General features: G+C 50.9%; 1 protein-coding gene across 1 annotated transcript; it reads right to left on the reverse strand.

Moving 5' to 3' along the window:
- Nucleotides 1–16: 16 nt before the first annotated feature.
- On the reverse strand, nt 17–24,187 carry LOC122375607 (forkhead box protein S1-like). The gene is made up of 10 exons (XM_043355110.1): nt 24,182–24,187; nt 15,841–15,843; nt 15,565–15,567; nt 15,205–15,339; nt 14,134–14,264; nt 9,121–9,244; nt 4,441–4,596; nt 3,684–4,017; nt 3,181–3,359; nt 17–3,008 (listed from the first exon to the last, which is right to left on the reverse strand). Exons 1-10 carry the CDS (start codon nt 24,185–24,187, stop codon nt 2,595–2,597), a joined length of 1,485 nt encoding a protein of 494 aa, XP_043211045.1. The 3' UTR covers nt 17–2,594.
- Nucleotides 24,188–24,438: the final 251 nt, after the last annotated feature.

Genomic DNA, 24,438 nt, shown 5'->3' on the forward strand with positions numbered 1-24,438 from the left:
GGCTTAAAACAGACACTTCAGGAAGGATATGTATTCAGTTCAACAAACAACACACCAATAACACAGTCGGGTCACGCAGTAAGTATCCGCAGTTCTCTACACAGCGGGGCGGCTCGGCGCGCTCCCGTCCCTCGCTCCTCTGTTATTGCGCGAGCGCTCCAGTTTCTACCAGACGGCGGGCATAGGGAGCGGCTACCTACGCGCCTCTATCCCTACCCCGACGGCTACCCAGCCGGCCGCGGCGGCTCTCTATACGGTCCCGTATCGGTGTGGTGCGCGCTGCCGACGCCGACCAGCGGCCGTCAGACAGCCGACTGCACCAGACAGCTGCGCACGTCGAGCGCTCACGACCAGCGTGGCGCAGAGAAACACAGCAGCCGTCAGAAAACAGTGGGCCGCGCACTGAAACTAAACCCGTATCCGTGTGGCCCTTCGGTACAAATGGCGCGTTACTGTTAGTGCGGTCGGCTTTGAGGAAGAAGTCGGGGGGGCCAGCTGTAAGGTAATTCCACCCTGTTTTCGCGTGACCTTTGTCATAATACCTCCGGCCTGTTTTGTCATAAGCACCATCAATGTGTATTTGGAATGTAAATTGTTTCCTACTTGTCCTCTGCCAAACAAGCACTTTTACTCAAATGGTACTGGGCGACCCGTTTTGGAGTAGACCCAGCTAAAAAAAACGATAAATGTTTCGCGTAGTTCTGAAGTCATTTTAATCCTTCATTACCTACCTTACATTAGTCAACTAGGATATCAATTGTTTACAGGAACTGACCAGTTCTTTTCCAACGTTATGCTTTTTCACGTGAAGCCGTCAGCTCCTACACCACGTAACTCGGCCACACAAAGACCAGCCCTCCAACAATCTAGGCTAGGACATGATCAAAGTTATCAATTGCGCGTGGGCTGTGCGCTTTATCCAAGCTACGTTATAATTAACCACTGGCACCGCTGTCCAACAGATGATGACTTGTCTGTAGCGTCAACAAATAACACTCGAGATCAACTGCAAAACAACCTATGGAACACACTAATTGTACAGGCCGATCTGGCTACGGCTAAGTTTCTACCTATGACCTGCCGATTTTTGCCAATATGCAGGCATTTTAAGCAGTACTAAAGAACAACGCTATTGTGTCCATATTATGGTCAATACGTGGCAAACTCGATACATAACTACCAACTGCCATGTGTTCAGTTATCAACCGGTCGGGGTGAGGTCCCAATGCAGAATTCCTGCGACAAAGAAAGCGCTCATGGCTGAGCCTGTCGGCCGTCTCGACTCTCGGCGCCCATTTCAGGCTGGAATGTCACACTGGGAATGGCACGTTCCGTCAGCCTGTCTCGCACAAAACTGACCCCTGCAGCACGCACAGCGTCTCCCCGATACCGACACCGCGCTCAAAAACATCCGCGGGCCCGGCGTTCGTCAATATCGATACACGAGATCGGAATCTGAGTCCGTCTGCCGTCCCTGGGAGACCACAACATCGCGGGGCCGGCCCGACACACAACGGCCCGGCCCGCGTGTAACCTGCCGCCGGCTTCCCGTGTAAGGCTGCTTCTCAGGCACTGTGATAATGTCGCAGCTCGGGTAAGTGCTCAGACAACAAACAAGGCACCTTTGGGAGCAGGACACCGCCGATCTCCGTCCAAAAACCACCAATATTTACAACAAAGTGCGCACCGCCGCACCGCACCGAGGGCAAGGCAGGGGGCCAGGGCGCCGCGCCCCGACAACAGTCGACCCCCCGAGGCACTTGTGGGACTACAGACGTCACGCCACGGGCTGGGTGCTGGGAGTACAGTTCCCTACTAGCACCGGACAGAAAAGTTACAGGACAACACTGTCGATTACGCACTTCACTTGCGGTACCATGAAAAAGTGTGGGTAAATGTTGGCGGCTTTATCATTTGAATGCAACTCTTGTGTGGCTGGAAAGACAGGATAGCACAGAAATGAGCTATCTATAGGCCAGAGGGTGCAATGACGGGTGGCACACAGGTGAGTTGTGCGTAACCTCCAGCAATAACGTCGGGCCGTGGCATGGCACTATAATCATTCGTCTCTAATGGTCTCGCCTACACGCGACGCCATACGCGGTAAGACCATGCACCGCCGGCGCTCAACGAGAAACCCGCCGCCTTGGCCAAACTGAACCACTGGTCTGCCAATTCTGGTTTTCAAAAACGCTTACCGCCATTCCAGATTAAGATTCAAACAGCAGAGTTTTCAGCCAGGTGCAGCTGATGTCCCTCCGTTCTCCGTCTGTTTGTCGTTTCGTCGTCTGCTCGTCCGTCTGTTCGTCTTTCCTTCCGTCTACCCGTCTGTCTGTCCGTCGGCCTGAGGCACTACCCAGTCCGTCACTCGGTCCGCTCCCAGGCTGTCTGTCACTCGGTCCGCTCTCAGACTAGCTGCGAGTTCCAGTGAGTCGGTCCGCCGCTCAGAGCAACGAGTCCCAGTGACTGTATCCGCACTGACCGAGTCCGAGCCATTCGGTCTGCAATCTGCGAGTCCCAGTGACTGTTCAGTGTCCACCCCTGAGAGCAGTGAGTCCCAGTGACTGTCTTATCTCAGAGCAGTGAGTCGGGTCTCAGAGCAGCGAGTCCCAGTCGTACTCGCAGTCAAAGTCGTCGGCCAGCTCGGCCGGCTGCAGCGCCGTGGAGCTGCTGACGTGTGGGCTGAGTGTGGTCAGGCTCTGCAGCTCCTCGCGCTCGATCTTGAGCCCGCTCGGCGCCCCCTCATCCGGTACCTCGTTGATGGTCACCGTGGCGCCGGAGCCGTGGTTGCGGAGGGACAGAGACGAAGAGAGGAAGCTGGAGCCCAGGTTGAGATCGGCGGCCTGCGCGGCCAGCTGGGGGCCGGGCCCCGAGTCGGTGCCGGCGGTGGGGGCGGCGGTGACGGCCGTGGCGGTGGCGGTCGGCGGCACGGCGGTGGTGGTGGCGATGGTGGTGCCCTCGTACGGCAGCGGGCTCGGCTCGGGCGCCGTCTGCTCCGGCTGGTACGTCTGCCAACGCAGGGGACGCTGCTGAGCCGACGGCGGCACAGAGCGGGATCGGGGCCATCGCTCTCAACCAACACACAAGTCTCCCGTCTGATGCTCGTATTTTCCCTGCTTCTCACGGCTTGCAATCCCACCATTTATCCCCCCTACAATCGCGCCCGGCGGGCGGTCTCACCTGGAATGCGCTGGCGTGCTGGGTGCTCTGCACGGTGTAGGGCGCCAGCAGGGCGGCCAGGCTGTCGGGGAACTCCTGGGCGTTGTGCGCGATCACCTGCGCCAGGTCAGCTGGCGACAGCAGCGACTGTAGCGACTCCATGGCGTTGATGTCGCTGGCGCTGATGGCCAGACACGGAGCTGCGGAGAGGGACACGGGGCGTGCTTAGAGGCTGGTCAGACGGCGAGTGACGTGGACAGGCGCGCAGATAGCATGCGTCGCTAGAATGTTTAGTGGGACGAATGCATTGGCAGGGAAGGGTGAGTACTGATAAGGTGCATAAAATTCACGCCTCAAGTATTGCTTAGTTTCGAAATAAGTTTTCTATCAACTGGTTGAATGAACACTACGACGAAGACGTTTTACGTACAATTAACTCGTATTCATTGAAATAAGTCGCCAAGTTTGTCCGCTGGCTTTCTGGTCCACTTTTTCATTCACCTGCGCTGGTCCACTCCACTTACCTGTCATGTCCGTCTCGGCGGCGATGGGCGCGGCCGCTACCGCCGCCGGCTCCTGGTGCCACGACTGGCCCACCACCCACAGAGGGTCCGCCTGACTGTGCTCCTGCCCGGGCGGCGCCGGCGCGTAGCCCACCGTGCCCACCGTGTCGGCAGAGACGGGCACCGGTACCGACAGGGGGTCGGCCAGGGAGACGGGTAGCGCCACCGACACGGGCAGGGGCGCCGCGCCCGGCACCGGGGGCGCCGCCGAGCCCGGATGGGCGCCCGCCAGGGAGGCGGGCACCGGCGGCGGAGGTACGCGCTTCTGCGGCGGCGGTGGAGGGTACGGCGAGTACTGCGGGGCGAAGAAAGAGGTGGTTAGGACGTTTATTATTTGCGGGGCATGATCCTGGTAAAAGCAGTAGTGTACCTATACGTGATTTGCATTACTGGGTCAAGCATGAGCGTGGTGGTCGCAGGTTATATGCTATACATTCCCGTAAATTAAGTCCATAAAAAGTGATATTCTTTCTTGCCCATGAACTAGTTTTCAGCCATTCCATTGTAGCCTTTTTAGCCCCCATATGAAATTACGAAATGAACGAAAGTGCAATTTTCCCGGCACCGGTTGAACTCATTCCTTCTTATCTGCACCGTCTACATGGCCACTGCAAAACTCAGCTTCAAGGAACTACGTCATGTTGTCAATGAATGATGACGTGACATGGCATGGACGATATGCGCTCCACGAATCCAGCTGTGGCACCTGTCCACTGACCCTGGTGCCGGCGTGTTTCCGCTTCTTGGAGGAGCCGGCCTCGTCAGGGTTGTGCGTGGGGTCGATGGCCCAGTAGCTGCCCTTGCCCGGGTCATCTTTGGTGCGAGCCACCTTCACAAAACACTTATTGAGCGACAAATTGTGACGGACGGAATTCTGAAACAGAAAAAAACGGATAGGTCATTGCGCGGTCAATGCAGTGGCGGCGGAACACCCTCAATTAAGGGGGGGGGGGGCACTGCCGACTTTTGGTGCCATTCTTTCCACATGCAACATCCATAGGGCTAATGTTGAAATGCCAAAATCAAAGGGAGGCACGGTGTCCCGGTGCGGCCCCTCTCCCCCCCCCCCCCCTCCGTTCCGCCGCCTATGGTCACGCCGTGCAGATAATAACATTTAAAACCTGTCGATTAAAGCAGTAAGGCTTTGGTCAGCATCAATTTGACTGGTAAATGAAGCAAGCCTTAGTCGCTAATCCAGGACCAAGTGGAACTTTCTGGTAAAAATTTCTCGGCAAGAATGTGCGTGACTAGCGTGCAGACTGGATTTACGCAGCAAATTAGACCGCTCTATTTTAGCGCTCCGTCCAGCATTGCAGACGGCAAATGGCGGCCTCGCTCCAGAATGCGTACAGCAGGTAATTAGGTACATTTTTATCACGTGCCATCATGGCTGTGGCTCGGTTGTTGGTGCGTTCTGCAGACCAGTATATTCTATATTTGCCCCGGCTAATGTCCGAATGGCGTTCTGCAGTGCCGTCTGCGCCCCATTCGGTTAATGTGCTCGCGGCGCGCCGTTCTCCACCGTCAGTAATGCAAATGTCAAACGGCCACCAGTGCTACAGTGATGTATGTGGGATCGGCATGTGCTGCGCATTGTGTCCTGTTCATTGTATCCTGTGCCACCGGCGGACTGCGGCTGCAGCTCGGAAATCCGCCGTGACGTTGAAGAATGCGTTCAGCCACATTGCTCCTTTTCAATAGATTTAATTGATTAAGTAGCTTCAAGCTTGCCAAGCGTGTCGTTTTGGTCGGCTGTGTGCCCTTGATTTGTGAGGATTTGAAGACAATGCTGTGCTATGCTGAGAAGATAGCAGTGCCCCATTCCTTGCCCGATCAACCTTGAGGCATTTATCATCTTTCATTCAGCTGCCGTACCTACTATAATTAATGAGACTGATGACTAAGCACTGCAGGGCTTAGGTTCGATCTTCTACTGGTCCAGCGGAAATCAGGAAGTTCTGCGTTTTTCAGGAAGCCTCCACGTGACGGTTGATTAGTTATTCGCTGCCGGCACAACACGCGGCGGGGTTCGAACTGCCAGTCGTACCGGCCCGGAAACCCCGCGCTCCACTTCCGGGAAGGAGCTGCGGCTTCAATCGACCTGCGCTATCAATCTGTTGTGGTCATTCGACGAGGGAATTCACGCATCGCCTGGTTGCCAGCTCGGCCAGTGAGGTCAAAAGCCTCGGGGGACAGAACTCTGCATTGGTCTCATCTGGGGCGAGCTGCTGTAATGTTAACGAGAGTTTCGCTTCGTATACCAACTAAGGAGTTGGTTAGTGAGTTTCTTATGGAACGGTTCGAGTAGTGCGTCAATGCTGTTCTTACGTCCTAATCTGTCTACAAAATTCAATTTAATGGCCTGTCTGACTCCGAATTCGGAAGTCTCAACTCTCCAACCGGGTCTGTCCCTCACCAGCCCCGTCTGACCCTGAGCGACCTCCTCTGACCTTGACCCACCCCCTCCCCGTTTCCGGCGGCCCTCTGACCGGCGTCCATTGACGGGCGGCACTAATGACCGCTCAGCGGCGGCGGTTTTTACTCGTCGGCCGGCGGCATTGGCAGCACCGGGAGCCCCCGGCGCCGCTGTCGGCAGGTATATGGGATTAATCAATACCGGCCGCACGGCGCGCTGCTGCCGTCCGCCGGTGGTAACACCGCTCCTGACGGAGCCCGACGGTGGAGGGACGCGGGGACCGTGTAAGGAGACCCGTGTGTTACCTACAGGAGAGTAGGTAGAGCTTGGGTAGAGCGGTGATGTGGGGATGGGCGTTAGTAACACGGGGTCGGTCAGGACGGTGGCTGATAGACGAGACGACGTTCAACGGTGAAAAACTGATGGAATACGAGCCGGGAAAAAACAGAAGGTGTATTTGACGTTCTTATGTAACGTGAGCTGCTGCTAATTAATGCGCGACTTTGCTCTCGCTCTGGCTATTTGCTGAAGGTTCAAATATTTAATGCATTGTTTCATCTGTCCAGTCGCTCTGATGAGTGTCGTCGAGAGAAACTTATCCTGAATAGTAACAAACCGATAGTATATACCAACCGATACTGAATAGTAACCAACTCAAGCGTCGTACGTAACCAGCATCTGGTCCGCTGTGCCAACCTTCTAGAGATTTTGTCACGAAAACAACATACACATAAATATGAGAGCCAAAGTAACATGTAGGCGTAACATGTAACATGTCTGTGGGCGCTTTCCGCAGGTTTGATGCGTTGCTATTTTTGCTAACCGAGGGACTAGTGAGAGTATCAGCCAAATCCAATGATGGTTGCTGATTGCTGATTCTCCAATTCGGGATACAAGTCCTTCCGGCTGACAAGCTCGAATAGATATGGGTACTGGTAGGTACCAGCCAGGAGCTCTCCATTTCTAAATAGCTTACAGGGAAGTCTGGTGCGCCACCAAAACTATAGGTACTGCATGCGCACTGAGCAGTATGTGCTTGCTCGATAGCTAAACACCACTGCTGTTTCTGTCTCTAATTCGCATTAGTTCCAAAACAGCGTGATGTTATGGCAAAACCTTATTCACGATCAATTAACCTATCGTGAGTTCCAGCATCTAGGTAAATTATTCTCGAAAACACTTACGGATCAATATTGTGAATATTCTGACGACTGGGGACGGCCAGGTGACGTCATATCTCCGACAGCAAAAAAATACTCATGTCGATCTCCGTTTTTGCGCCGCCCAAATGTCCTGTGTCCATACATGTTTGATCCGTTCCTTGTATTAATACATGAATGGCACGTATGTCATTACGGGAGGCCGACGGCGCCCGTTTCCTCGTGGGATGAATTATGGGTGAGGTCACATTTCCCCTGCTCAGAGGGTGAGGGAGGGGGCGTTTGATGGACACGGTCAAAAGGGCAGGTCGTTGGTGGTACATACAGGGTCATCTGTCACCGTTTGCGGGGTTGGTGGAATTAGTAGAATGGAATTAATAGGAGTACCAGCAGGATGGGGATTAGAGGTCGGACTTTTGGTCGGTATCGGGTGTGTCACCAGTTTTCCGTCCACTACTAGGCTGGACGGGAAACTGGTGGGCTGGTGATGACGCAGGTTATGTCCGCTGAGAGACGTAATCAGCTTAAAGCTCAGCGATTTTCTTCCCACAGCAACTGTTCCGTCCATTTCTGTTTTTATACCACCAGGTAAGACTTGATTGGCATTGCTAAACGATGGTGGTTGGCTTCGATTTTCGTAAATACTGGATGGTGTAGTCGCTTAGCCAATAGCGTGCCAAAAAAGTTACCACTGATGAAGGATCACAGCCAAACACTATTGAATTGCGCTGTTACGCAGCTTTATCTGTGGGAAGACGACAGGCCCTTACTTCTTGTGCCATTTTGCATACGAGACCTTTTAGTGCATTCGAAAGTCCTTTTTGTTTGAGCGTTTAAAGCTGTAAACTCAGCGTCAGTAACGATTCACATCCGTTCTAGTGTATAAAAATATATTGGCTACCTATTTACTATCTACCCGCCAATAGCAAACGTTTACAAGAACCAGTGAATGAAGAAATATCTACGTGCAAAGCGACCGGAGCAGCTTATGGTCGTTGCCAATAGATGGCGTTAGCTGTTTGCGCCTGTACACATACTGTACCGCAGTACATAAGGAAGCGCTCAGCGCAACTTCACTGGGAGAAGTGTTCAGAGGTGGACTTAATCGGAAAAGAAAATAGAAGTACTGTCAGAGCACCGCAGCATATCAGTTACGTTTTGTGGACGCTGAAAATACTGGCCCGTTTGCAATGCGGCTGTTGCATGCGAGTGAAGCTTCGCTGACTGCTGGCCGGCCAGCGCCGCATACAGATTACAAATGATTCATTTAAAACGATATAGGAGGCAGGAGATGTGCTGAATGAAGCATAGTGGTGTGGTGAGGTGGGTGAAGTTCGCATACGATCTTGCTTCGTGGCCCAAGATTGCTTGCATGGCCTGCTCTGACCAGAACTGGGCGTCGAGTGCTTGGACACACTCACAATCATTTCAACTATCGGTGACGTGGATAGCTAAGACATGCTTTGGTATCTGCATCATTTTTTATCTGCTTTTCAATTTTAGGATTTCGTAGCGTTTGAATATGAACTGTTCCTGATAACTGAGTGAGTCGTCGCGTGCGTGCAAACTTCGAAGGTGGATGCTTTTGACAATTGTCATTTTAAGGATACCGACGGTCCATTTTTCGACATACTTATATTATACTTATATTTACTTACTTATATTTTTATATATATACTTATACTTATACTTACTTATATACTTATATATACTTATATTAATGAGATTTGTATGGGCGTTCGCTCCACTCACACTAGTCACACTGATGCAGCTGTTGTATAATGACTGTATAATGATTGGAATGATGACGCTGACGTCTTACCTTCCAGCCAGAGACGATGTCTCGGTAGTAGGGGAAGTTTTCGGTGATCCACTCGTAGATCTCGGCCAGCGTCATCTTCTGCTTGACGCTGCTCTGGATCGCCATCGAAATCAAATTGGCGTAACTGGAAACACAGAGAGACGACGGTGAAAAGTGGATTGTGAACAGCAAGCGGGTGTGGTTTTTAGTTTTAAGCCGAGAGTTTGAAGTTCAGATGAAGATCTTTGAATAAAACAACGATCACATATAGTTACTGCTGGCTTCGGTCAATATCTTACGGATATATCAAGCTCAAAATTGTACTTGCGCTGCTTATAGCGATAGTATTCAAAAGTCAGTTGGGTATAACGTTTGTTATGTATTAGTTGTGCCCAAAGCTATATTATCTTGAATGGTTTTCAGCACAGTTTTGAGAGACATTATGAATATAATAAGAGATATTAACCTTACTCTCATATTAGCCAAAAGATATAAAATTTCAAAAAGACAAAATACAGTTTCGGGAGCTTTCGGCTTTGCGCCTTTATCAACCAATATCTCTTATTACAAAGCTATATTGCTAAAGACCTTGGGTTGTATAGCCCCCCCCCCCCCCCCCGTTGAGTGAATACAAATCCCTCTGATCGCCGAGTGGTGTGGCGCCCCGTCAGCTCGTCACTCAGCCCGAGCCGTCACCGCTGACCCCGCTCCCCGTGTGCAGCGCCGCCGCCCCGCCGGCGCCGCTCCCGAGTCGCTCCAAACACTCATTAGGGAGCAGCGGCGGCGCGGCGGCGGCGGCCCAGTGTTCGGCCGGCGGCGCTGTGTGCGGACCGGCCCGTGAGCCCATTCATCGGCGGCCGCGGCGGCAGGTGCACCTATCGATTGTGGCCGGCCGGCCGCCGACCGCCGTCCACGGCCGACCAGGACCAGGTGCCCAAGGCCGGCGGCCGGACCGCCCAGCTGGGCGGCCCAGGACCGGCGGTCGGACCAGACCAGCAGTCTGGGTCTGGGTCTGAGTCAGCAGTCCAGGAGACTGAGGAGGTAGCGACGGGACACTCAAAAGCGGCGAGGGTGATTGGATTAGTTTGGGAAATACCTATATCTGTGGTGCATATTGAGTGACTGACACTGCTTAGTGATAGCCAAGTTATGTAATGCGAGTGTGTTATATGTGAAGCTACACTGAGCGGATGCTGAGCGGGGATGTTTAGAATTAATGGACGCGCAAAGCCACCGAAGAAGCGTTAAATTGGCGATGTAATTATCATTAATGTCTTTCTGGTGAAACACAAGTAGCTACGCTTAGGTCAGACGAATCCTGAATGCGTCATCACCGTTTTGTTTTATACTGCGGTTCTGATAATGCGGCCCGATTTACTGCAAAGGTCTATAATCCATTCGCGTTACCATGCGTCTTTACGCCAGCAGCGCACATAACTTTTCAATCAATGCTTTTGTTCAATCAAATAAAGTCATGATTATATTGAGACCAGCATTGAAATAGATGGGAAAGAAAGTTTAGAGTGCTCGACATATGGAACGTATATTTAAATAACTAACACTATATGCTGCGTGCAGCGTGCATCCCGCTTTCTGATGTTCGTTATACCTTCATACGGCAGCAGTTGGTTTCACATTTGATCCCGTGGTTCAGAGCTCCGGATGGGTGTCGCTTTGTAGGTATATGCCTGGTATGACCCGAGCTCTACCAATGATATCAATATCAGCATTTGAACATTGGGTCTATGTCGCCGCATGCTAAGAATGACTGGCATCCAAAACAACCTGCATGTATTTCCGAATGGAAAATGCACACACAGTTACTGACATGATTAAATATTTCATGCATGTAAAAAGCATGTAAGCATGTGAAAAAGGGTTGAGGTCTGGTGCACTGGTCCGGAGCTCCGGCCTATTGGTAAAGTATATCATTTCGGTCTGTTGGTCCTATTCTGGTCTGTTAGCAAGCCGTGTCTATTTCGGAAAGGTTACTGACGCCCGGTCACGTGTTATGTGTTTTCTGTACATTATCGCGAGCTGCGAGTTCCTCCATTGTTCACCCCAGTTCGGTCGATACAAGTACACACACATTCCTTACAACGACCGGATGTACACGATGGCGCCGGGGCCTTGGTTATTTTCGGTGACCCGTTACACATATGACACAGCCAGGCCCACTGATGGTAAAACGGGCAAACGGAACTGGAGTATTTCAAACAGAGCTGTAATATTTCTGCAGTGGTCCACTTACAAGTCCTCCTCGATAAATGGTGTCGTATATCAGTTTGTATGCTTGCTTATATCACTCGCTGCGTAGGCATCTAGTTTCGTTGCAAATTATTTTAGCTCCTGTAACATTTTTGGTACAGTAAGGATTTCTTACTGATATGATAGGTACCAGCTTAGATACTAGATAGAAGTACTTATCGATTTTGGAAAATATGCATTCATATAGGTCTTCAAATTATGCACGTATGTCCATGTGATAAAGGGTGCCGTGTCAGTGTGCACTGCTCTCATTCTATGATAGACGCACATTTGCAACTTTCGTCATCCTGTGTCTGATGGATCGCCCTCCATCCATACCCCAACAATCAACATGCGACCTTTCCCACCCAATACACCGGCGGTCAGCCGGCGCAAACACCCCGATGACGTCACGGCCGCCGGCTGCTGACGTCACTGGGGGGCCTGCTGTGAATAGTCTGCTGGCAGGTGTACATATAGAGTGGCAGCGCCGCCACGGGACCACGCGTACAAAACCGAGGGTCGGTCTGTCGAGTGTCGGTATAATGAGCTTCCGGAGACCGCACCGGGTCCACGGTATACCAGTATAGCGCCTTTTGGGGCGACTAACGGAGCGAGCGAGGGGGTGAGTCTTGCACGTGCGACATTTCGAGGGGGTACCTCCAACTGACTTGTGCACGGCACCCTACTGACTGGTCTCTAGCGATGTGCCAAATTTGGGCACAATCGGCCCAGCCGTTCTCGAGATCTGGAAGCGGCATCCTGCACGTGCGCACGTGCAAAATGGGTCCCAACTGACTTGTGCACGGCACCCTAGTAACCGGTCCCTAACTGTGTACCAAATTTGAGCGCAATCGGTCGAGCCGTTCTCGAGATCTGGAAACGACCCCTGCACGTGCGCACGTGCAGCGGCACCCCAACTCTGGCACATGGATATGCAGTGCCTAGTGGGTGCCTACCTACATGCCAACTTTCAGCGCAATCGGCCAAGTAGTTACCGAGATATTGCAACAATTACAAAAGTGACACCTCTTCGTTTTGCACGTGGCACGTGCATAAGGGGTCACCCACATGCATCGGGAATAGTCCAATACTTGGTAGAAGGAATGAAGCTACCCTACAAAAATTACCGCATGTAAATCGGTCAAGTGGTTGCTGAGATATAAGCCTCGCAAAAGCGTCCGCACGGCCGGCCGGCCGCTCATACTCAGAAATTTCCGTTATTCTACGTAAGACTCCGCTCGCTTCGCTCGCTCCGTAATGAGGAAAGCCTACAGCTGTGGACAGCAAGTACCTACTCGGAAGTCGGAACACCATAGTGTGGAATATGAAATAGCCTTGTTGCAGAGAATAGGATAGGACTCTAAGGAGGCATGAGGGTCGTGTGCGGAGGAATAAGGACCCATACGGTGCGTATAGATCTCTTTAATGTGGTAGGAGGCTCCATGATGTGTTAGAGGACCAACCACTCTTTGCGGTGGATGTGTTTGTCTGCATGGGCGTAGGAACCTCACGAAAAGTGTGTGTGGGGGGGGGGAAGGGAAGTGGAGGGGGCAGCGAAGCTTCAATGCCACTTTGTGGGAGCCCCAATATCCCTATGAAGAAATTCTTTGCAGTTTTGTGCTCATCTCACCTTGCTGAACCATTTCCTGCTCTAAGTTTTGCATTCAAATAAAAAGAAAAGATTTTTTTTCTTAAAAAATTGCCGAAAAGTAGGGGAGCCATGCCCCCCGGCCCCCCTGTTCCTACGCCTATGCTTGTCTGGCTCAGCCTTCACAAGCGGAAATTTTACTTTTCTTTTTTCATTAGCATTTAAACCACTTGCCAATGTTTCATGTCCAGAAACTGGTGCATGGTGCCTGTTCCTTCAGTACGAGTGTAGCTATCCGGCTCAGCGCATTCTTGGTCGGCTTTGTTGCATAGTTTCACGTAAATGGCGTCCATCACGTTGTGACAATGACACGCGACAAGTCACCGCTAATCACCGTCAGCGTCGGCTCGCAGTTTGAGCCGAACCTCGGTGTGGTCAGGCGTGTCATCATGACAGATACATCACTAGTGGTGGGGATTGGGCCTCCGCTTATCCGTCCATTACCCTAGAGTGATCCGTCCATTAACCTGGAACCCCTGAGCCCGAAATATTCCGGAGAAATATGTAAGCGTGCCCACCTACGATGGCGGATTATCAACCATTTATTGTGACGGACATTTCCGGCGGATTTAAAAGGTAATCTGACATTTGCAGAGGTAGATAATATATTGGATGAAATTTCCCCAAAGAAGGCTCATGAACAGGGGCACCTAATTACAAATGAAATTCATCGCAGCTCGATGAAGTCCCCGCCCCTCCGGTTACCTGTAAAGACGGCCCGACGGCTAACCAGGGTGGTTTGTCATTAAATTAATCCAGTGGGCAGTCCTTCGCTCACCCACATTGGCGGCGGAACGGGGAGGGCACCGGGGCGGCGGGGCACCGTGCCCCCCTTTGATTTTGGCATTTTGACATTAGCCCTATGGGCGTTGCATGGAAAGAATGGGACCAAAAGTCGGCAGTGTCCCCTCTTAATTGAAGGTGTTCCGCCGCTACTGCTCACCCGTAGGGTGGTTTGCCTTTGACCGTCGATTGAACCCAGTTCTACCTGTTATAGGACGGTTTGCCGTCACTTGAATCTAGTGAGAAAAAAAACTACTCGCCTTCAGGGTGGTTTGCCGTTGGCCGGCTGGCCGTGAGTAGTGCTCCCTTGGTTCGCCTATTGGGCGGTTTGCCGTTGTGCCTTCACGTCTCACCTGTAGGGCGGCTTGCCGTTGGCCGGCGGGCCGTCCCCAGTCGAGTCGGCCGGCGCTATCTGACTCCTGCCATCGTCCAGAATCTGCGCCGCGGCAGCCACCGTCTGACTGAGGCTCTTCTTGGCGCTGAGCTGGTGCATAAAACGACACAAAACGGTGTCAGGTCAGCTAATGAATTGAACAGTCGCGGCTGGGACAAGACAGCTTCGGTGCGTCTGGGGTGCGGGAGGGGAGGGGTGGGCTGTGATTCATCTTGTGTCCGTAATCTGATAGAAATGTTGGAAACATTGTTTTATCTTATTCCAGGACAGGTTTTTAAGAATTTTATGCATGATAGGTACCCACGACCCATGAAGCGTGCAAGGAATGTTGTGCTGTCTAAGTCCTGCCATGTTTAAGCAAACAAACTAGAGCGACTTGCAAAAGCACAGACGACTCAACAACTGACATTTAGCTGATGACAGAGGCCAGTTGTAATTCTTCGTCATCGGGTAGCTTAGTGCTCCTCTACGACGCCTTTTGTTAGTTTACTGCTATCAAAATGGACAGCAAATGAACCCTTAAAGTCAGCGGTCAAACATGCACGTGGATGCCTAACATGCCTGCCTGGCATTCCGTCGTCTGATTTATTAGGTAGCTGAGTGATGGCAGAGTTGAGTTACAATAGTAATTTAGAATACTGCCAACCACAAAAAGTATGATGCCAAAAAGGGTCGTTTTTTCGTAGCTGGCACAATTTTACAATGCGCTGATCAATAAGCTCATGCGTCACTAGCCACGTTTTGCTTCGATTTCTGCGAGATTTCGGTTCCGCGTTTTTCAGCTTCTGAGTCTTTTCGTTATGAACTGCCTCCGCGTGGATGAAGTCATAGCAGCTATGATTACAAAGCTAGCATAGTCATCCTAAATAGCCAGTGTTGCCGCTGCGCCTCAGTCCCACCTCAGCTCCCCGCATCAGTCCCCCAAAGTTGCCTCACTCCCCGCCTCAGTCTCTGAGGACTGAGGGAGCAGTCCCCTCAGTCCTCCTCACTCCCCGCCCCAGTCCTCGCCAGTCCCCCGCACCAGTCCCACCTGCGGCAGCCAGTCGATGGCGGTGAGGCTGCGGTCCAGGAACGTCTCTCCGCCGGCCATCGGCTCGGGCGGCGCCGCATCGGGCCACAGGCCGAGCGTGGACGGGTCGCACACCTCCACCGTGGCGGCGGCCGCCTACCGGCTGCGGGGGAGAGGTCATGTAGAGGTCAAACACCTCCACCATGGCGGCGGCCGCCTACCGGCTGTGGAGAGAGGTCATAGAGAGGTCACAGAGGTCACAGAGGGTCACACACCTCCACCGTGGCGGCGGCCGCCTACCGGCTGTGGAGAGAGGTCGTGTAGGGGTCATATAGAGGTCACACGGGGTCACACACCTCCACCGTGGCGGCGGCCGCCTACCGGCTGCGGGGAGAGGTCATGTAGGGGTCATATAGAGGTCACAGGGGTCTCAGACCTCACGGTGGCGGCGGCCGCCTACTGGCTGAGGACAGAGGTCACAGAGGTCAAACACCTCCACCGTGGCGGCGGCCGCCTACCGGCTGAGGAGAGAGGTCATAGAGAGGTCACAGAGGTCACAGAGGGTCACACACCTCCACCGTGGCGGCGGCCGCCTACCGGCTGTGGGGAGAGGTCATAGAGAGGTCAAACACCTCTACCGTGGCGGCGGCCGCCTACCGGCTGCGGACAGAGGTCATATAGGGGTCATAAAGTGGTCATATAGAGGTCGCAGAGGTCACACACCTCCACCGTGGCGGCGGCCGCCTACCGGCTGAGGAGTAAGGAGAGAGGTCATAGAGAGGTCACAGAGGGTCAGGGAGATCACACAAGGTCATAGAGGTCACACAAGGTCGTAGAGGTCACAGGGGTCACACAAGGTCACAAAAGTCACACAAGGCTGTGCGGAGTCAGATTCCCAGAGATATCAACACATGTTGCATGTCACATGGGGCTTCAGAAGCTATGTGGGGTCAGACGAGATCACAGGAGGGCTCACACTTCACAGTGTCATACGGGGTCACACAACAATATCAGAGAGCTCACATATGATTACAAGTTGTCATATGCCACCCTTCTTTGCTTTTTTCATTCGTAATGTGTTAAAATGCGTACCAGTTTAGGAAAAATTGAACGCGTAAAAAGCAAAATTTCTGAACTGATATGCTGAAATACTCGAGAGACAGCCAGCTATTGCGGCGTCTGGTGAGTGGTAGCATCAGCACCTATTTCTCCAGAGATATAAAAAGGCTCAATATTTAGAAATTGTCTCAAGCAGCAATATCGCTCGCCACCTTCACCCTGAATGTGTTTGGCTGCTGAACTTTTAGTTTTATGGTTGTTAGGGCACACAATAAGCGACCGTTTATAATCAGCTAATGCAATGCGTGATGTGCATTAAAAGTCCTGACGACAGCCTGTAGCAATATGCTGTTCCATTGCTACCCGGCAGCCCATTAAGGGCAGTTTGGACGGTAGGTACTGAAGCAGATCCTGCTGTTAAACCATATATATTTGTTCCGCTGCCCAAATCACTCCAACGACCGATAAGCTTAATCTATGGGTAATCCATGGGATCATTGCCGACTTAGCTAATGCAGTACGGCCCGATGCAAATGTAAATGTTTTGGCTGGACACCAACGCTGTGATCATATTATCTTCACTGACTTGTCAATGAGAGACCATGCAAACGCCAGGAACAAAGCGTCATACTTGCACAAAATTATAGTTTTAATCACGCTGTACGACAAAGAATGGACCAAAGTCTTAGACAGTTCACCACATTCAAAGTATTTTACACCTTTTCAAACGGATTAGCTCACAGTGAAACGTAAGGCCTCCGCCTTACCTGTACCGAAGCCCCTCCCTCGTGGTAATAACCGGCACCGTGGTCGTGACATTAATTAATTCCCGGTGCACGGGAAACTGGCCCACTGTGCGGCGGTCAGCCGGGCGGACCGTCCCCTGTCGATCGATGGCGACTGTTCGCACGGCGCCTCCGTGCGGTGCGTGCACGGAGCACATACATATGCGCACGGTGCGGTCCCGGCGGCGGCGGCGCGGGCCGCTCTGACCCTGGGCGGCGGCGGCGGCGGAGGCGGCGGCGGCACGCGCCACTTTGGTATACCGTGCCGCTCGATAGCCGCGAACGGGTCAGGGGCACCGGCACAGGGGGACCGAGGGGAGTGGTCACCGGTCAGGGGCAGCGGCGCCAGCGGCACAGGATGGACTGTGCTGCTCGTATGATAGTTCGTCCTCCGGTCCCTAGATGGCACTAGTAGTGGGCGCCTGGAATGATGCTGCACCGCACGACAGGGCATGATGTGGTGGGCATCAGACTCGGTGAAAAATAAATATTTTATTGCAAAGACCACCCTGAAACTTTTTAATTGGCGCTTGATGTACCGTTGGGTAAATTAAGCAAATTACATCCCACCCAGTAAATTCTTTGTAAATTCCCATCCAGATGATTGCGGCTCACTTCCAGGTAGCAACAGCGTCCGTGATTGAGCCAGACTCGTAATTTAAAGCCCCGGAACGAGTGGCGTATCAACTCCGGCACGATACCACCGGAAACAGAGTTTGGAGGCATAAAGAGCGCCGTGCATTAGTGGAACCGGAGGGGCTCATAGGCGGCCACTAAGCCTGATTAATCAATTTTCAACCGGCGACCCATGTCGATACAAGTTGGAACAGTCAAGAAGAAGAAAGTCTCAGAACGTGGGAGTTGTTTTCCTTCCGAGTCTGGATAGTGATAGATAGCACAATTATTTTTTAATCAACCAATTATTTGCGGAATAATTTCGAGCGAGCGCGATGGGAGTTTATACGGGTTCATAAGGGTATTGGTATTGGGAAATATTGGTAACAGGAAGCATAGAGAGGATGGTAAGGAACTGTGGATGTTCGGGCACTGCATTTTCGCCTCCCGAGCGCGGGTGACCTTGAGAACCGCCGTCTGTTGCGGCCCCAAAGACAAGCCGGCGCACTGAGGCGGCTGCTTTGCGGTGCCTAAACACCCACAGTTCCTTACAATTTCCCAACTATGACAGAAAGCATATATCTAAGACGCGATGAGAGTTTGGACAATGACAACGTTTTTTAACGCCTTTTTAGCACTTCGTTAGTGCCTACTCCGAAACTAGCCGCAGTGTCAGCTGACCATGAAATTCTCAGTTACGCCGAACCGAGTGCATACTTTGCCGTATTTAGGTAACCGAAGGTTTGTTGTCAATAGTTAAAACACTATTCGTTAGAAATGTGTTTTTCTATTGAAAACAAATCTGAGTTCCCTGACAGTTTGGCAAATGCTTATGCATACCTGCTTTAGGTATTTTGAGAGAAGGTGATAACTGATAAACGTTAGGTACGTTTTCTTTATTTAGGAATGACCGTTAAATTGTTATGTTATAAAATGTATCGATGGTGGCTGCGCTGCTCCCCGTCGCAATGTTTTGTAGGAATAGGTAAATGCGAACAAGGCACCGTAAAATTATTGGAAATTAAGTATGACAGTGCTTTAGGAAATCTAGATCTAGTGTAAAATCACGTTGATAAAACTTGATACATGATGTGAAATAAGCTAGGATGAAATGGTGCAAGCTATTTTATTAAGGAAAAAGACATAGAATGGACGAGCGCCTAATTTTATAAGCACTACAATTTCAACATTCTCGGCCCAGCACTTTATCAAGTGTGTCTGCATTTCGGCGGACACGCAGCCGACGAAACACGTGCCCTTTGCCCATCGCATGCCGTAAGCTCACTATATCGTCGGCGACGCCAGAACGGCAACGGCTCCTTCCCACCCCGCGCGGCCCCACTTACCGGCCGGCCGCGGTGACTTCATAGTCGACCAATCACTGGGCCGTACGTACGGCGGCCGGCCAATCGGCGGCCGCATGACATCACCGCCGGCCAATGAGCGCTCTGGGCGGGCGACCGACCCGCGTGCCCCCGGGCAGTGACGGCCGCCAAACGAGGCGGGTGGGGGGAGGGGGGCAGCGAGCGTGCTGCCGGCCATGAACGAAGGTGCCCGGGGCGCACACGGCAATGGCCGGGCGTTTGACTTTCAGTCGCTGAATTCATGGCTAGTCACGCGCTGACCCGAGCGGACAGGCCAAAGGCAACCGGTGTAATCGCGTTACTTTTGTTCATGTAACGGTCAGTCGGAGTGAAAAATTGCCCTTCTAGAGGCAAGGGGTTGAAGGATACGTTAACTAAGCGTAAGATCTGGGCCGTGAAATTCAGTCATCGGTAGGGCTTGGTGGATACGAACTTCGGCTAGTTCCTTCCGGACGCTTTTAGTTGGCCTATTTTAACGATAACAAGAGCGGGTAAAAAAAAAGATGGTCAAGGAATTCGTGCAAAGAACTGCATCTCAAGTTCCATTCACATCAGGCACACAGTTCTCAGAAGTCTCTCGTGACTATAAGTCTTGACTCATAAGTCTCTCATCTTGCAATGCTGCTAGTTTTGAGCAACAGGCCGATTACGCAATATTTGTAATGTGGAAGCCCGAACTGCGATAAGCTCAGATGCTAATCTAGAATTAATTCATTGGTTATGTAAAGCCTTTAATGAGGTAACATTTTAAGATAACTTTCGCTGGTGCCTGGTTCCAAACTAGACTCTGATATTCACATCTGCCTACCATCGATTGAGCCTAACCTCTTGCTGATCGGGTAGGTATATAATATACAGTATTACGTGCCCGGTGGGCCGGCCTGGGTCACGTTTTGGGTCTGGTCAGCTACCTCACTTCACGGGAGGAGGGGGTGAGGGAGTCGGTAATTGATGGTGGGCCTACGATCGACCCCTGGTCGACACACCGTGTCACTCTGTCTGGTGAATACGCGGTGGTCGATGGTGGGCGGATCACACAGCCGCTGACCGCACACAGAGAGGGTAATGTCGAGGTCAGGTCATTAGGGGTCACGAGCGGTCGCGAATCGGTCACTGAAGCAACGATGGAGGTCAGGTCTCGAGGGGACCGAGCGATCGAAGACTGTAATGTTGATGGTAACTTTTGTGTAGGGTGACGCAAAAAAATAAACTTTTTGGCACTAATGTTACGGTATAGTCACGGGGGAATAAGGCGCATGTATGCACGTTATGACGTCATGGGCTCAAACCAATCACGTCACAAGTACACGCTTACATCAGATGACGTCACAGACAAACACGTTACACGCACCCGTGCACCGCTGTCCCGGGGCGCTGCCGACCCGGGGGCCGTGCACGGGTGGAGGGCTCGGCTTCAAACATGCCGAGGTTCGGCTCATCGACCGGCCAGTTCCTGGAAATTCGCCACTGCCAAGACGCCGCCCCTCCCCCTCCCCCCACAGCTGAGTCACCGGCCGGGGAGACTGCTCGGCGGCGGCTGGGGGGCCGAACGAGCCCCCCCCCCCCCGCCCCGGGGCACCCACCGGTCAGGTAATCAAACGGGATGATTCACACAATCAATGGTGCACGGCCAGCCGGCCTGGCGACCCGGCCAGTCACCGGTCAGGTTTGTTGGACTCCGAGGGACGCGCGGTGGAATGCGGTGCCACAACACGGCGGTCAGCCGCACCGCCGATGGGGTGATGGCCGATGGGGATTTGATGGTTGTAAAAGGAGTCGGCGTTGTGCGTTACATGTGTCACTGGTTTGTGGAGCAATCTGTGCGAACAGACCCAACTGTGTGCGAGCACTCAAGCTTGAGATATGGGACTATGGTAAACATTATTGACCGCAATGCTTTGAGTTTTGTGTTATGTTTCATTTAAGTCGAATATTTTCAATGGGAGTTGGGAGTGCATAAGTAAGCATTTGTAACGCTGTTGTTCGCCCATCATTTCTGGGAAGTTAAATGCTTCTCATTTTTAAGTCGGTGGGTAGCGTGCATGCAGGCACACTGCTTATGGAATTTAAGATAATAAATAAAACTCACTTAACAAGGAAATTTTATAATATAAATCCCCTGAGTCGGCTTCAGAATTCAGTTCCAGGAACCGCAGCTTCGAGTCATAACCCGCGCGGGGCTGGGGGGGGGGGGGTAAATTTTACCCCCCCTCGCGAATTTTTGCGATATCTCAAAAACGGCGGCGCGCAGCGCCGCCAAACTTTCTGTACCTTTTCTTACATCAATTTGACACGTTCCCTGAAAATTTGAGCGAAATCCGTCGGAAAATTTTTGAGAAATTGACGTTTTAGTGACGTCATGTTCGCCATTTTCGCCTCAAAAACGGCAAAAGTTCAAACGCCGCTAACATCTTCATTTTTAAAGGAATCAAGACGTAACAAAAAAGGTTATACGTAATTTTACTTTGTCTATCAAATGGCTATCTCGGTTTTTTGAAAATTTTGGATTTTGGCCTAAATTTTTTCAAAAAACTGACTTTTGGGAAAATCATTATAAAATCCAAAATTTTGAGTCTATCGAAAAAACCGGAATATATGTCAGAGAAGTGGTCTATGTGCACCTACATACCAAATTTTAGAAGAATCGGTTCAAAAATGTGGGAGTTATTCAAAATTTTATGACGTCACGACACACAAATTTTTTGAAAAATGACTTTTTTGGAAGTTCTAGACCTCGTACGAAAACAAAAATAGCACCATTCGATTCGCCGTGAAAAACTGCATCAGATAGACACCTTTTTAGGCCTTAACAACCAACTTCAAAATTTGACCTCACTTGACCTGACCTCGACCTGAAATTCATCCAGAGGTGGTCCATATCACTTATTGAGTGTGCCTATTGAATTCTATGAGTAAAATGACCCATAAAACATGTGTCGCACATGCCCTTTTCTATATTTTGTTTTTTGGTGACCTGACCTGACCTGACCTGACCTTGACCTTGACCTCTGAATGATATTGTATGCAACGAATATTGTCTTGGTAGCCTAAGAACACGTTTTGGGCGATCAGTCTCAGTCCATGACTCCATTCTTCGGCAACTACGGTGCAAGGCCGATACTGTAGAAACTTGCAATTTGTACCCTTGACCTGACCTTGACCTTGACCTCAAAATTTAAATTAAGTACATGTTTTTAGTAGTTCGTGATGAGAGCTTTCGATTGGCGTTTGAATTTTCCAAATCGGACCATTAGTTCGGGAGATAACAGGGGGGGGGGTAAAATTTACCCCCCCCCCCAGCCCCGCGCGTTCGGCTGGAGACCCCAGCCCCGCGCGGGATAACACACAACACACAAAAGGCACTATGAGTAGGTGGGTATGAATTATGATTATTGAGAACCACCCCGTATAGTGCAGTGGCGGAAACCAAGCTGCATTACATTAATAAAACGGGCGCCTTCACGACTTCTTCGACATTTGTGGCACGACGAAACCACTAGGAACGTGACGACCGCTCCCGATGTGACAAGCGCGATAACCTCAATGATGAAATAAATGAAGAAATGTGGAGCATCGCCAACTGTCAGTCAACTTTGAATGACTAGCCCAAGGCAATGTGTCAATAGTTTACCGCCGTCTTCCGTGATTAGTTCAACCAGATTTCGGCATGTCCTGGCTGTCAGAACTCATGATCTTAAGAGTCAGCAGATCCTGGCGGAGAGCCGTCTTTAGCGTCCGTGTTAATTAGGGCTTTTGTAAAGCTGGTAAACTCGCGCTACTAAACGGATGGAGAAGGGCTTATTACGCTTACCTACAAATGGCTGGTCAATCTCAGGTAAAGTTCAGTAGGTATAGATGGAATCATGGAAGTAGACAGTAGGTATTTAAAGCAGTTGGTCGACTTATAATGTTGGCCATTATTTTCCACCTAACCGATTCGTGGTCTTGGATGGGAAATATTACCATATGTTTCTTTACCATTATTTCCCACCTAATCGATTCGCGGCGTAGGCATGGAAAATTTACTCTGATGATCTGATCTACGAGTGCTCCTGCTTGCGATCCGATAAGACGGCGACCTGCCAAGCGTCAGTGTGACTATGTCCTCTCCAATCTCCAGCCCTTATATATCCATCGGCTCCTGATCAACAAAGCGGCAGGGGATAAACTGTGTTCGAAAGTCTGCCCGAAATTATCGCTATGAGTTATTGGGTGCATTTTGCTCTGGATGAAGTAATGGGTAGGGACATAAACGTCTTCTTCCCAAGTCGCCGGACGCCGCATCATGGGTTTTCTTAGGTTTGATGAACTGTGCTGTGCATAGTGCCTGCTCTAACATGAAGTATGAGGATGCTAACAGCTGATGGGAGCCTTTTTCGTCATAAATGCCCGTCTCAGAGAAGCCAATGAGCTGGAAAATATACAAAGGGACTCATCTTACGTGCTTTAAATCGACCAACCTAAAATCAAATGAATTATATAATATATAGGTTGAGATGTTGATCGCGCAGCCTGGCATCTGAAACTAATTTGTAAAAAAGTTTGGTACTCAATTATCAAGCGCAAGTTTTGAAAACTGGGATCCCGCCTGCTAATGCTTGACCAAGTAGGCCTAATAGCAGGGTTCATTGAGAGCATCCACTATGTAGAATATTATGAGCACAAGCAATTGAACTTCTAATGAGGTGATTATATTGACCGTAGAGGTCTATGGTGATTATAAAAAGCCTGGGTGAATAGATATTTTCATATGAGGCTGATCCGCTTGCGTATATCAGATGGGACTTTTGGGTTCTTTGCTCCAACCGACAGCGTCCGAGATTGATGGAATTTTGTCGCTTTTCTCTGACAGAAAAAAAAAACAGAATAAGTTCGTTCTAGATTGCAGAGGAACGCATGTAACAAAGTGGAGCATGAAATCGTTTTTGTGTATTGGACAACCGTTTTTGGAGAGAAGGTATGCCCCCGCAGCGTCTATGCCACCTTTTTGGAACCGGTAGGATATTGGTCAATAACACGGCATTGGTTGCACTGAGAGCTGATATTTGTCATCAAGCTTTAGAAATAGTGCAAAAAGTTTGATTATGGCTTATTAGTTAATTTCCGGTTCTGCATAATTGCATGGGCATTCTGCATTCATCATGGACGTGGCAGGTGGGCGTAGTATTTAGTTACCTGCATCTAACCACAAAACTAAAAGGGAACTATCGAGGAAATGTTAGAATCAAAGAAGTGGTATTTATATGAGCGTCTATCAACGACCAACTAATACTCCTATTATAATACCTTTTCTGCTCTTTTCGAAGATCCCGACTGATTTCTTGTTTCTGATTTTCGTGCAGTTGTCCTATGACAGCCGGAAGATTTCCTAGAAACTATCTCGTTTCTTGGAGTCGCGAAAAATACCTCGGCACTCGCCATGAAGCCCGATA

Source organism: Amphibalanus amphitrite, unplaced genomic scaffold (genome assembly GCF_019059575.1).
Source record: "Amphibalanus amphitrite isolate SeventyFive unplaced genomic scaffold, NRLGWU_Aamphi_draft 001881F_arrow, whole genome shotgun sequence".
NCBI classification, from domain to species: Eukaryota; Metazoa; Arthropoda; class Thecostraca; order Balanomorpha; family Balanidae; genus Amphibalanus; species Amphibalanus amphitrite.